This window comes from Salvia hispanica, chromosome 6, assembly GCF_023119035.1.
Source record: "Salvia hispanica cultivar TCC Black 2014 chromosome 6, UniMelb_Shisp_WGS_1.0, whole genome shotgun sequence".
In the NCBI taxonomy this organism is placed as follows: Eukaryota; Viridiplantae; Streptophyta; class Magnoliopsida; order Lamiales; family Lamiaceae; genus Salvia; species Salvia hispanica.
Genome location: NC_062970.1, coordinates 44,492,482 through 44,505,754, shown reverse-complemented (window position 1 = coordinate 44,505,754; position 13,273 = coordinate 44,492,482). Strand labels below are relative to the sequence as shown.

Sequence of the window (13,273 nt, the reverse complement as noted above, 5' to 3'; positions counted from 1 at the left end):
GTTGAAGGTTAAATATATAAGGTATCCGATTAATTATGGAAATTTTCGTGATTATAAAAAAACAAAATTAACGGTTATGGCCATGTGAGTGAGGGTGTAATTCTTGTGAGTGAACGAGTATGGCAAGCAGCGGCGGAGGGAGGTGGGGTCGAGTGGGGTCGGCCGACCCCACCGCCGTCCCCCGAGAACAGCCAGAAAATTCCTCCCAATGGGTCCCGACCCCACGGCCTCTGGAATTCTGTTCTTGACTCGATGCCGGATCCAGTCACGGCGCCATGGCTCGTGGTGTCTGCGCTGAATCTGTGAAAAATGAGAGATGGCTAATTGGGGAAGAAAGACTTCAGTTGGGCTTGGGCCTTGTACAATTAATTTTAGTATTGAATAATTAGAATATGCCTCATAATTTAATCCACGTTTCCGTTAAAATATATGGAAAGATGAGTATAAAAGCGTAAATTATCTAATTATCATTTTGTATACTTATTTAATGTTAACAACATTAAAAAAAAATTATACTCGGACTATATTTTATGTAACATCATTTATAAATTATTACTAAATAATTTGGTCATGTCATGATAACATATTTTTGGATTTTTAAGTAAAACTAGTATCACAGCTGTGCTATGCATAAATTAATATATTTTTAACACATTAATTTTTAATTTTAAATTAATTAATAAAATTAGAATCAATATTAACAATGAACAATATGAGTAACAATTTTAGTTATATGAGAAAAAAAATCCACACAAATCAACATTGAAGCATAATAAATTTGAAACAAATCACATAAGATAAAAATATACTATCACAATAAAAGATTACTCATAATTTTTAAAACTTCTTTATACACTACATTAACTTTAAAATTAAAATCAACCTCATCATTATAAACTGAAGGCATAAATTGAACATGATCTTGAGAGAGTTGTCTCAGCATCCTAAGAAACACTTGATCAGGCGTATTCAGTGATGAATTACAGCAAAATTCATCGAACGTGAACTATACAAACAATTAGCTATCAGTATTGCTAAGCCCCGACCCAAAAGTGCTTACTTAACAAAAGGCAACTTCACCATCAACTGCACCAAAGCCATGTTCTGAAATAGTACATATTGACAAATCCATCAATTACTATATTTTTTCCACTACACACCTCTAGAGTCAGTCAAAACTATACCACTGTATAAATTCTCTCCAAACTTGGCAGTAATTTCTCTTTATCATATCGGCTACGGGGCGGATCTAATGTGCAAGGAGGAGGGGCAAATGCCCTCCCTCAAAATTTCATATCTATGTATAAATTCTATTGTAGAAAAAAGTTAATATTAGTTTCTTCTTTAAATACCCCTCCTCAAACACTTCAAATATCCCCACATGTATTTTTGCTCCTTCTATGATCATTTTCTAGATCCGTCCCTGCGGCTACCAGTTATAAAACATCAATTATTGGTAAAAAAAAAACTAATATAGTGCAAATCGAAATTGGAATGGAATTAGTAAGTACAAAAAATGAATTGAAGGAGATACTATTTCATCAAGGACATTAGCGTTGTGGCGTACGTACTTACAGAGGCGGTAGTGGACGACGACGCGCGCAAGCTTCTCAGTGCTGGTGTTGGCGGAGCGTAGGAGCGAGAGCTTCCCGGGATCGAGGCTGGGATAGTAAAGGTAAACGAAGTTGGCGACGGCCAAGCCAAGAGCGGCGTCGCCGACGAACTCGAGGCGAGGCGGAGGGGGAGTCAGCACAGGATGAGTGCGTCAAGGCCTCTTCCAGACGCTTCTTCTGCTTGAAACAATAACCAAGGAGATTCTCCACTGCTCCTACCGATGCTTCAATGTCCGATATTTCTTCAACCTCGTCCATGTCCATCGCCTCCATCTCGTAGGAGCAACAACAATGCTATACTGCCTTTGTACGTATTGAAATTTCGTGAGAAGAGGTATAAAATTTTACTATTGTTTTTGAATTGATTACGTCTCTTATCATAAGCAATGTGGACGAAATCAATCACCGACTCACTATTGTCAGTTTGGAAGTGAAGAGAAACTTCTCACTCACTCCACTTAGTAAACCCTCCAACTCACCCCATAATCACACATTTAATTGCCTTTAAATTATATATATTTAATTTAACATAATTTTTTAAATTAAATGGCAATATAATTTTTTTCCAAAAACTCCTCTTCTATATATTGTATAGATATTAGTTTTTGAAATTTGGTTCCACATTTTTTATGGTGTGATTTGATTTTGAAAAATCAAACATAACGATAAATAAATTATTTTTATATTAATAACATTATTATTATTTTGAAATTTGGTTTCACCTCTTTAATCATGTTTTATTATTCTTTTACTTTGATTATAGCAATTATATTTTTCCCTAATTTTAATAAATATGATCAATATATTTTGTATTATTAGTTACCTTCCACTTTATATTAATGATTAAATTTCTTAAAAAGACCTTGAGTTTCTGTTAGTTGTTCTAGTTAATGTTAAACAAGAACCATAACGGCTAGAAGAACGTGGGATAGTTGATGATAATTCAGACAAGATTGAAATTGATGAACAAGAAATTATGAAAATATATTGATAGTTTTGATGTGAATATTTTGTATCATACACGTAAGAGCCAATTATAAGATAGATTTATTTCATTTGTAATGTATTTTTATTAAAAGAACATATTTAAATATTATTATATTTATTTCTCGTTCGACTTCACGATTTTTAATTCCTGGATCCGCCATTGATGGCAAGGGTTTGAATCCTGCGAATGCTGATTTGGTGGAGGCGGATGATGATTTGCTGATTACATAATAGTATTAAAAATGGTTTAAATAAAAGATAAACTTTGTATTAGGGTTAGAATTGGATTTAATAGTGTCTATGCCGATAGTTTCCTTCTTTATACTGTTAATATTAATATAAATTTTATAATCAAAACATAAACTTTATTTCGGGGGCACGTCGTATAATTTACGCTACTAAAACAAATTCAGAAATAAAAATAACAACTTTATTCATAGATTGCTTTGATTTTATAAAATATCACTACTAAATAATCTTTTATGTTTACTTTTAATAATTTTGACATAAAAATTACTAGCTCTATCAGTATTAATAGTTGTAGGGTATTTTTCAATGTTAGCATCCCGGGAGCAATTATGGAGATACTCTCTTATATTTTGCCTACATGTGCTATATTATGCGATAAATAATGCTCGACTCATTATATCATGGTACGTGAAACACGAGCTAAAATAAGCGTAGATGAGAGTAGAATAAAGTACTGCATTGATGGATGCAACACGTGTGAACCAAGGATCGAATCACCATAGGCGGCGCGATTGCATGGGATCATAGTTACTTAGTTTACCATTTTTGGTAGTGGGTCTCATATTCCACTAACTTATTTCTACTCACATTTTATTATAAAACTAATATATAAAAGTAGGACTCACATTCCACTAACTTTTTCAACTCACTTTTCATTACATTTCTTAAAACCCGTGCCCGGTCAAAGTGAGACGAATATGTGGGACAGATGGAGTATATCTTTTACGTTTTGGTAATATTGTGTTTTGACTAGGGCTGACAATTTTTGATCCGACACGATAATCCGACACGAATCCGCACGAAGTTAACCCGACACGAACACACACGTTTAAGATTTGGGTCCTTATAGGGTCGACCCAATAAGAACCCGAAAATTTTGGGTTGGGTTGGGTCGGATGCTGGTCGGGTTGGGTTATCCGTTAAGAAAAAAAATATTTATTTTGATTATTTTTATTAATTAGAATAATATATTAAATTTTAATTTTAATTATTTTTATTAATTAAAAATATTAAAATTTTAATTTTATTAGTAAGAATATGATTAATACTATTATTAATTATTTTTTACGATAAAAAACATATTACTGCATACTTAAATTTTATTAAAAAAATTATTATTTTAATTATTTTAACTTTATTTGTAAGATTTAATTTTAATATTCTTTAATTTTATTATTTGGATTTTAACATTATTTAAATTAATTATTTAAATTTTGTAATATCTTATTTTATCGTGTAATATCAGATTTTAATTATATAATATCATATGTCGGTCGTTATCGTATAGTGTTTATATTGTGTAATAACTTACTATCATTAAAAAACAACCAATAATTTTTTGGATGACACGAAATCCACACGAATCCAACACGATCGATATTTTTCTGGATGACATGAAATCCGCATGAATCCGACACGAATCTGTTTGGGTTGAACCCGATAAGAACACGATGATTTGGGTTGGGTTGGGTTGGGACCTGATAAGATTGGGTCGATTTTAGGTTGACCCGATAGCAACCCTGTAACAGCCCACCCTCCTAGGGTACAATAAATGCGGCGGCTGTTACCCAAAACCGACTCCAAGAAATCAATACATAGGCTAGGGTTCATTCAAAGAGTACCGACCAAAAGAAATGGAAGAAATATCAGAGTATTTAATGCAACAACTCAACCTATAACTTAAGTAGGTAATCAAAAAGGAAATTTCATAAATCGGCGATAAAAACTTAGGAGTACGACATAGGTTTCAAGAATAAGGTCATAAGAAAAGTATTAAGGCCTCAAAACAAGAAAAGAGTGCCAATCGACCGAATCAATATCAGAGTATCAAAAACTTAGCGGAAAACGACCAAGAGATAAGTATAGCTATGTATGGAGACACAACTACATCTAGAGTTCAACAAATCCATATTCATTAATTAAGCTGCTCAACACCCGCCACCGCTCGTCATCATTCAACCTGCACATAGGAAAAACACATGCAGGGCTGAGTATTTTGAAATACTCAGTGAGCTCGTTGCCAAAACATTTTATTCAAAAAAATTATGCCACCCTTACCAAGTGAACTCGAGTTTTAAGCAGTTAAGAGAAATATCACGAGTATCACAAAATATATTTTCATAGACTGGCCAGTCAAAATATCTCCCCATTTTCCTCATCAAAATATCAATCACAATCATTCCATGGTGCGACGAAAGTGTGGCCACACTTTTCGCCCACGAGACCGGCCGACTAGCTAGGACGGCTCCCGATCCCCTCGTGTACACAGCCTGGTAGGGCTTGCGACCCATACTCAGACCCGAATTCGTATCAAGCATATCAAGTATCACATTAAAACAGACATAGGCATGGCATAACAGTTAAACCACCCTTATAGCTCCGATAATTAATTTGACAAAATAAAAGAGAGTTTTTGAGAGTAAAGCCCACCTCGGCTGCTTAGATTTCAAGTAGTTTCGCTTTTCCGTTATCTGGCTTCGCAACCGAGGTTTCACCTTTAAATTCACATAGGCACGTATTCACGAATTAGGTTCAATTATAATTCTTAACTTATGCATGTCTCGTTACTTCCCTCTTTCCCAACGATTCACCTTAATCTCCATAACTCATAGAATTCAAGTCACACTTATCATATTTCACTAATTTCAAGTCATGCTTATCATACATACATATATTCCTTTGCATCTCAACCCTAGATCTATCATCATATCATACAAAAGTATTTAGCCATCAAGCACACACTACACAACACATACTTCGACACACACACACCACATGCATAACACACACACACGGAACACACACACCTCACCCTCTCGGCACACACACACACACACACACACATTCCCATATCCCTTCTTATCCCTTTTTTTCTCTCAATTAATATGCATGAAGGTTCAAGAACACCGATTAAATCGGTTGGAAGAAAAAGAAAAGAAGAGGTAGAAGAAGAACAATATAAGTCTTAAACGAAAATACCTTTTTAGAGAAAATCAATTGGTAGAAACAAAGTATAGGCTTGGTTCTTCAATATCCACGGATTAAACTTCGATTTCTTCTCAAAAGATGAAGGATTTATGGAGTAAAGTGGAAGAAAATTGAGAGAGTATATGGGGAGGGGATTTTCGAAAACTATGGGGGCTAGGGTTGGGGTTTTGGTTCTTATTTATAGAGTCCAATGAGATCTTTAGGTAATAAGAATAGAATATTTGGTAGGATCTTTTGCCTTATAAATAAATAGAATAAAATAATAGGGTGAAGTAGGGAAGGAAAATTAACAAAAATAGGAGATGGCCATATCTCCCTATTTTCGAAAATTAGGCTAGTTTAATTAGCCATGGTTTTGTTTTTGGTATTTTTCCATATAGAATATAATATCATGGAGCAAAATAAAAATAAGGAAAATCCTCCATGGAACAAGGTAATAGGCGATTTCTAGCCTATTTAAATAAGGTATGGATTTTGACTATCAATTAAAATAAGGTATGGTAAGGTTCTCTTGAAATATGGAAAGATTTGGTAGGATAATTAAATTCTAGGTATGGAAGGAAATCAAGTAAAGAGTCAAATAAAAATAATTCTTTCCTTCCCAATCATAGTGATTTTCGAAAATCACTAGAGAAACAAGGGGCTCGATTTTTCCATCTTTAAACAAGGAAATAATTGGCTTTTGGATTTAATTTGAATAAATATCCCAAGGACTAAATAAATTCCGGAAGAAATGGAATTTCTCTTCAAGGGGGCTAGGGTTCGAAAATTCCAAGAATTAGGGTGACAAGTATTTATGGAAATTTCTCTAATATTCTCACTCACCCTTAGATAATTAATTTACCACAAAATTTCACAAATTAATAAATCACATGCCACATCATTAAATCAAAAAGTTTGACTTTTCAAACTTTCCACACAAACCCTAGTCTCAAATTAATTATGTCACCTCGTGAAATAAGTGCATTCTCGATTCCACGTCATCATCATTAAATTCTAGGGCTCTAAAATTAGGGTTCTAAATTCCGAGATGTTACAAACCCAATCCGCATGATTTGTCAGCCCTAGTTTTGACCTTATGCTCTAGAGAGGCACTATCATGTCGAGAACCTTTGGGTCTGATTCATGATCCGTGAGTTCGTATTACGTCTCATCTGCTATCCGAATCTGAATCCAATCCTCAATAGCTTCGATCCGAACGAGCATTTCCGAGTTAGTCGCAATTCATCATTGTCTATCTCTTCCTTCCCCGCTTGTTTGAATGTAGTATCGATTATATAAGACAATAAATATCGATTACGGTACGCGAAACACGAGCTAAGAATAAGCGCAGATTAGAGTAGAATAAAGTGTTGCATGGATGCATGCAACACGTGTGAACCAAGGATCGAATCACCATAGGCGTGATGCATGAGATCATATTTAGTTAGTTTGTTGATTGAGTTGTTATTTCCGTACGTGGAGCTATATAAGTTGCTTTATAGTTGTAATTTGACATATCTGAATTAATGCAAATTGCTGCTCATTCTTCCCCTCTCTCGCCTATCTGTGGTAATTCTTTACATATAGATGGGATCTTGGTCACTGTTCCAATCATCGGACACCCTGGTCTTGCACAATATTACTCCTATTAAAAAAGAAAATAGATACTCCAATAAACAACGAGTTGCTTAATATAGTTGTATCTTTTAGGTTTTGGTAATATTGTGTTTTGACCTTGTGCTAGAGAGGCACTATCACGTCAAGAACCTTTGGGTCTGATTCATGATCCGCGAGTTCGTATCATGTCTCGTCTACTATCTGAATCCGAATCCGAATCCAATCCTCAATAGCTTCGATCCGAACGAGCATTTTCGAGTTAGCCGCAATTCATATCCGCTTATTTAAATGTATATCGTATTTGTAATGAAGAAGATTGATAAATTTATGTCTTTGTGTTGATATTTTTTACATACAAAATTGATATTAGTTATTAGTTTATTTGATCACACACTACTTGTCACATATCGATTATATAAGACAAAAAATATAAAGTTGGTAGATCAAACATGATATTTCTCCGGGTACACTACGATAAAATTAATTCATTTAGTTTAAAAATTATAGTATATTAAATAAACAAATAAAGATTTACCAAAATATAAAAACATGACTACAACAAAAACATAGTACTATTGTTCTAAGAGAGATGCTAGCGTTACTCGAGGTCGCTTCATCGCGGGAGCTTTGCAGAGGGGGCAGAAGTTCTTGCCACGGAAGAGCCACCGCCGTAAGCAGCCGGGATGAAACTCATGGCCGCAATCCAAAGCAGTCACCGATCCACGGTACAGATCGTCCAAGCATATGCTACAAACTTCCTTCTCGTCTTCAATACCGGCATTGTCGTCGCAGCGACGTGACTTGAAGCCTGAGAGAACGTCGTCTGAGTCTTCGTACGAATCCGACAAAACCCTTATGACGAGGCCGAACTCGGGGAGGAGGCGAGAGAGAGAGTGAGGCACAGGCGCGGCGGTGAGTTGAACAAGATCGACCTCGATAGAAGATCCTCGTTGACGGTGTTGCTCTACTTGACTCATTGCGGTGTCGTGCTCCTCCAACGTCCATGGCGACCATAGAATTGTTTCGAACTTAATAGCACGAGCCATCGCCTTTGATTTTTGGCTGAGAATTTGGTGATTTGAGAAGTTTGAAGGGTGTATCATTAAGGGGAGAGGCTGGGATTTAAATAGCCCGAATATTGGGAAGAATTTGATTTTGAGTTGGGTTAGGATTTGACAATGTTGTGATTGCTATCGAAAAATAATATCGTACATGCAAATATTGGCATTGTGGATTGGCTTTCCATGCTGTCTATATTGCAGATATATTCTTTATTTATAATATTGAGATGAATTTTTATCATAATTTAAACTTATATTTGAAGGCCTGATGAATTGGATCAAATTGTATATTTTTATTTGAAGGCCATGTTTTACAATTTACGATACTAAAAAAATTCATAATAAATAAAAATTTGAAACTTATTTTAATATGGCAAACTGAAATAAAAATTGCAAATTTTTTATTAACCACATAATTTTAAAAATTTGGTTAAATATGATCAATCTCATAACTTTAATACTTTGCGGAGTGTATAAATTTATAAAAAAGTTAAGGATTTCAGCTGCCACGTTGAACACAATATTGAAAAATATCAAAATTAATTATAACATAATTATTTTTTTAAACAGAATTTTATTAAACTTTATGATTATATTAAAAATTTCCTTTTAAATTTGATTAAACTAAATGATTATTTTAAAAATTTTCCCTTTTAAATATGAATATATGATAGTAGTAGGAAATTGGCCAATAACCAAAATGAGATAAGTCGTTGAAACATTTCCTGAAATGAGTAGCGCTTTTCCCACAACAGTAAATTACTAAATTTAACGTTATCCTTTCCGATTGAAATTTTGGTTGCTCTCTTTATCCTCCTAAAGGAGCAAAACCTTGTCTCTGTTCTGCTTAAACCCAACTAAAATTGATGTACTAAAAACCCAAGAACTATTTTGGAATTTATCCATTCGGAAAATGGCGTCTGTTACTCCTTCCTGGCGCTATCAAGGTCATTCCTTTTCCCCTCTTTTATGTTTTTTTTCCTGAATTTTATTCTTTACTTTAAATTTTTGGATTCTATGATTTCAGATGGAGGATTAAGAAGGATAGTTTCAGTAGACGGGGGCGTCACCAAGAATCTCAAGGTTTGAACTTTATTTATTTATTCTGGCAAACTGTTGATTAATTTTGGAGTTAATAGAATTGTCTCATGTTTTTTACTTGAACTGTTTCTTGAATTCAATAATCGTACTCTATTTCTTGAATAATTAGGCTTTTGTTTCCTGATAAGTTGCTAGTACTCTAAAAATCGTGTCTTGGTTTAGAGTATAGATTGGAATGATGAAGTAATATGGATTTGTTCATAATTGTAAAATGGATTAGGTATTTTCCACATTTCTTTTTGTTTTCCAAACAATGGTTGCTTTAAGAAGTTGCAATTCTATGCTGGTTATAAATACATGTCATTCTCCTCAGCGTTTTATCCGTTGGGTTGGTGCAGCTTCCTTTTGCAGGTCCATTTTCTTCCCCAATGTCAAATTTTAGAGTTGTAACCATCTCTCCGTTAAAGAGGGACCCTTTACTTCATCGAATAAGGTGCGAGAAAGATGATAAACAGAGCCCTATCGAGCATATATCAGTTGAGCGTTATCCGTATCATAGCTATATGGACTCCACTTCCGGTCAGATGGAGCCAGCTTCTGGTGCTCGTGCGAGCATTCCAGGGGAAGAGTACTGGCCGGAAGGCACATCAAGTCGAGTAAGGGCTGCACGGGCTCCTGAGCCAACGGGCGAGTCAACTGGAAAGCCATCTTTCGGGAAAAACCCTGGAAGTAGGAGGAAAAGGAATAAGTCTTCGTTTTCTGCATCTCAGTCTTCAGAGACGACGAATGTAGCTGTGAATGATCAAGTGGAAGCTGAAACTCAAGAGGATTCGCTTGATGAACAAAAAGATCAGTCGTCTGGATATGTTGTCTATCAGACAGAACCCACGGGAGATGAGTTGAGTAGCTATGAACTTGACAAGAAGATTGGAAATCCTCACCCCTTTATTGATCCGGAGGTGAAGAAACCGATTGACGATCCTCTTACAAGTGATGAACTGTGGTGGAACTGGAGAAAGACTGATAAGGAACAATGGTCGAGGTGGCAAAGGAGGCGACCGGATGTTGAGACAGTATGTGCATTCTGAGATGAGAAACTAACGCTCACACTTGTATGTTGAGATCACATTTGGTATTACTTTTTCTTTTCAGGTGTTTCTCAAGGCCATGGCAGAGACTGGGCAAATTAAGCTTTATGGTGAAGAACCGACCCTCACTGAATGCGCTCTTTTCAGAGCTAGACGTCATATTTATAAAGAAGAGAGGTAAAGCGTTTTTTCTTTAGCTAAACTTGCATTTGAAATACTAGTATTTTGTTTGTTTTGAGATGGGGATTTTTCAGATTAAGTTACGGTGGTGCATTTATTCTTTTCGTTCCCTTTTTCTTCGATATAGATACCTTATATGGGACTAACTGTTCATCCTGTTTTAGACTTTATAAATTGAGATTGAAGCAACCAACATACAATATCTTATTTTTCTTGATTAAGTTTCTCTGGTTGTCTGGGATCATGGTAATGTTTTTATTCCAAGAAAAGAGTGAAACAAGCATTTGTGTCTAATGCTTAACTGAAAACAGTTAATGATGTATTCTGCCTATGAGTCTATGACCGTTAACTTCTGAAGGCGTAGTGCAAGCACAATAGGAAAATTGTTACGAAATAAACTGTAAAGTGAAGGTTTATTTCTTCGGATTCATTTATCAATATCGGCTTTAAAATTATTATGTTTTGGTAGCCAATTTCAGTTTACTTTGACTTGTAGGCTTCAGCAAGAAAATGAAAGGCTGCAAACACTAGGCCCCATAGCTTACTATTCAGAATGGGTCGAAGCTTGGAAAAAAGACACCTCACGGGAAGCAGTGCAGAAGCATTTTGAAGAGACTGGTGAAGACGAGACCACACAACTAATTGAGATGTTCACATATCAAACAGATCGAGAGTACCGCATCATGATGGGTACTGATGTCCGTATTCCCCGAGATCCACTAGCAATGCGCATGCGGGAGGATCAAATAAAGCAAAGTATATCCGCCTTTGTCATCCCTCTCTGTTGATCTCATTATCTCGAATGCTATAATTTTTAATATTTCCGGTATCCTGTCTTTGGCTTATGTAATTCACTCTTGTTTGAAGTATGGGGTGGAGATCCTGTTTACCCAACTATCAACTACATTCAGGATCCGAACGAGGTGATTGATTACAGGGGTCCAGATTTTCACGAACCGACTCCAAACATGCTTGATTATCTAAAAGAGGTTTGGCGCAGTTGATTACTTGCACATCTTTTTTAATTTATCACATAAGTATATCTCATTCCATTCCCTCGTACATTATAAATCGAGTGATATCTGAAATTTTTTATCAGCATGGAAAAATTATAACAAGAGAGGAAATGGACGAAATCCTAGCCAAGGAGAAGAATGAAGTAGTCGAGGTAATTGCATATTTTCCACAGTGGAATTGCCTAAATTTGAGGATCCGTCGATTCCTCTTGTTCTTTTTTGTAGCATTTTCTGTGATTTTGTTAAGCATTCCATTTCTGCAACAGATGGCAGACATGGATGATGCTATGGCGCAAGCAGTCGACATAGGAGAAAATGATGTGAGAATCTTGTCCTTCACCATTTTGGACCTCTCTTGATTGTTCCATTTGTTTTTAACACGATACATATCATGCTCGAGTTTGTATTCATTCTCTTGAAAATTGAGACTATTACAAGTTGGTTACACATTTTCTGAGTTCTAATGACAGGACGAAGGAGAGGACAGCGAAGATGAAGTGGAAGACAAAGAAGATGAGAAAGTTACACGCAATTGGAGCATCGTAAAAAGCAACAACGAACTGCTCAAGCCAAAAGTAATTCAAAACTACTAATCTACACAGTTCTTACTTAATGATATCTGAGATGCACCTAATCGTGTTCCATACTTTAGTCGCAGGCGAAGCCCAAAAAGAAAATTGAAACTCTGGAAGAAGCTGTAGATGATTCCGAGAACTTGACAGACTTTCTTTTAGACTTCGATCAAGAGGATTAGTTTGCCTCTTATGTCATGGTTGAGTGAGGTAAGAGAATCAATGTCTCTCGAGATGCATCTCAAACTAGACAGCTTAAAGTTAAATTTGGTGTCGCAAGTTTCAGGGTGGAGACGAGAGCGAACTCCTCTGAAACTGCTGAAGACATGCATTCGACTTAGATTCTTTCAGTGAATGCTGCTATTGTGACACTGAGGGGAGAGCTATGAGAGATAGCTCATGGCGAAGGCGAAGGCGAACGAGCGAATTTGCACTGTCATTTTTTATGATAAGTTACAAGTAAGAAAATGCCAAGTATGAACTATCTCAATTGGTGTTGGATTTTAGATGTGTATATAATGTTGTTGTTTCAACCAGATTTTATATATTGTGCAACATGTAATTCTTGGATATACCATCATTTCTAAATTATTTGTCTACTTTTTTTCTCTTTCTTTTAAGTTCGGTGTTTTGATGGTTGATGATATGTTATAGTTTTGGCAGAAATCATCATATTTAGTCAAATTTAAAGCAGAAGCAGAAGAATTCACTAGTATGTATAGATATGTATAGGTTTACTTCATATATTTTTAATTGTGGTTTTCATTTATAAATAAAATTGTGATTATGAAATGACTATTATAGTAGTATTAATATGAACATTAAATGCTTTACCTAAAAAGTGTGGTTCAAAATATGTAAAAATAAAAAAGAAAATTA

At 35.3% G+C, this 13,273-nt stretch overlaps 1 protein-coding gene across 2 annotated transcripts; it reads left to right on the top strand.

Annotated features, from left to right (window-relative positions):
* The first annotated feature begins 9,302 nt into the window (after positions 1–9,302).
* On the top strand, positions 9,303–12,993 carry LOC125191784 (protein PLASTID TRANSCRIPTIONALLY ACTIVE 12, chloroplastic). 2 transcript variants are annotated; one of them, XM_048089196.1, is made up of 11 exons: positions 9,303–9,444; positions 9,525–9,580; positions 9,937–10,611; positions 10,691–10,803; positions 11,303–11,562; positions 11,674–11,795; positions 11,906–11,974; positions 12,089–12,142; positions 12,293–12,397; positions 12,475–12,604; positions 12,681–12,993. In XM_048089196.1, exons 1-10 carry the CDS (start codon positions 9,411–9,413, stop codon positions 12,574–12,576), a joined length of 1,590 nt encoding a protein of 529 aa, XP_047945153.1. In that variant the 5' UTR covers positions 9,303–9,410; the 3' UTR covers positions 12,577–12,604; positions 12,681–12,993. The 2 variants fall into 2 exon arrangements, with proteins under 2 accessions (XP_047945153.1, XP_047945154.1); XM_048089197.1 differs by having other exon boundaries at positions 12,675–12,993.
* Positions 12,994–13,273: the final 280 nt, after the last annotated feature.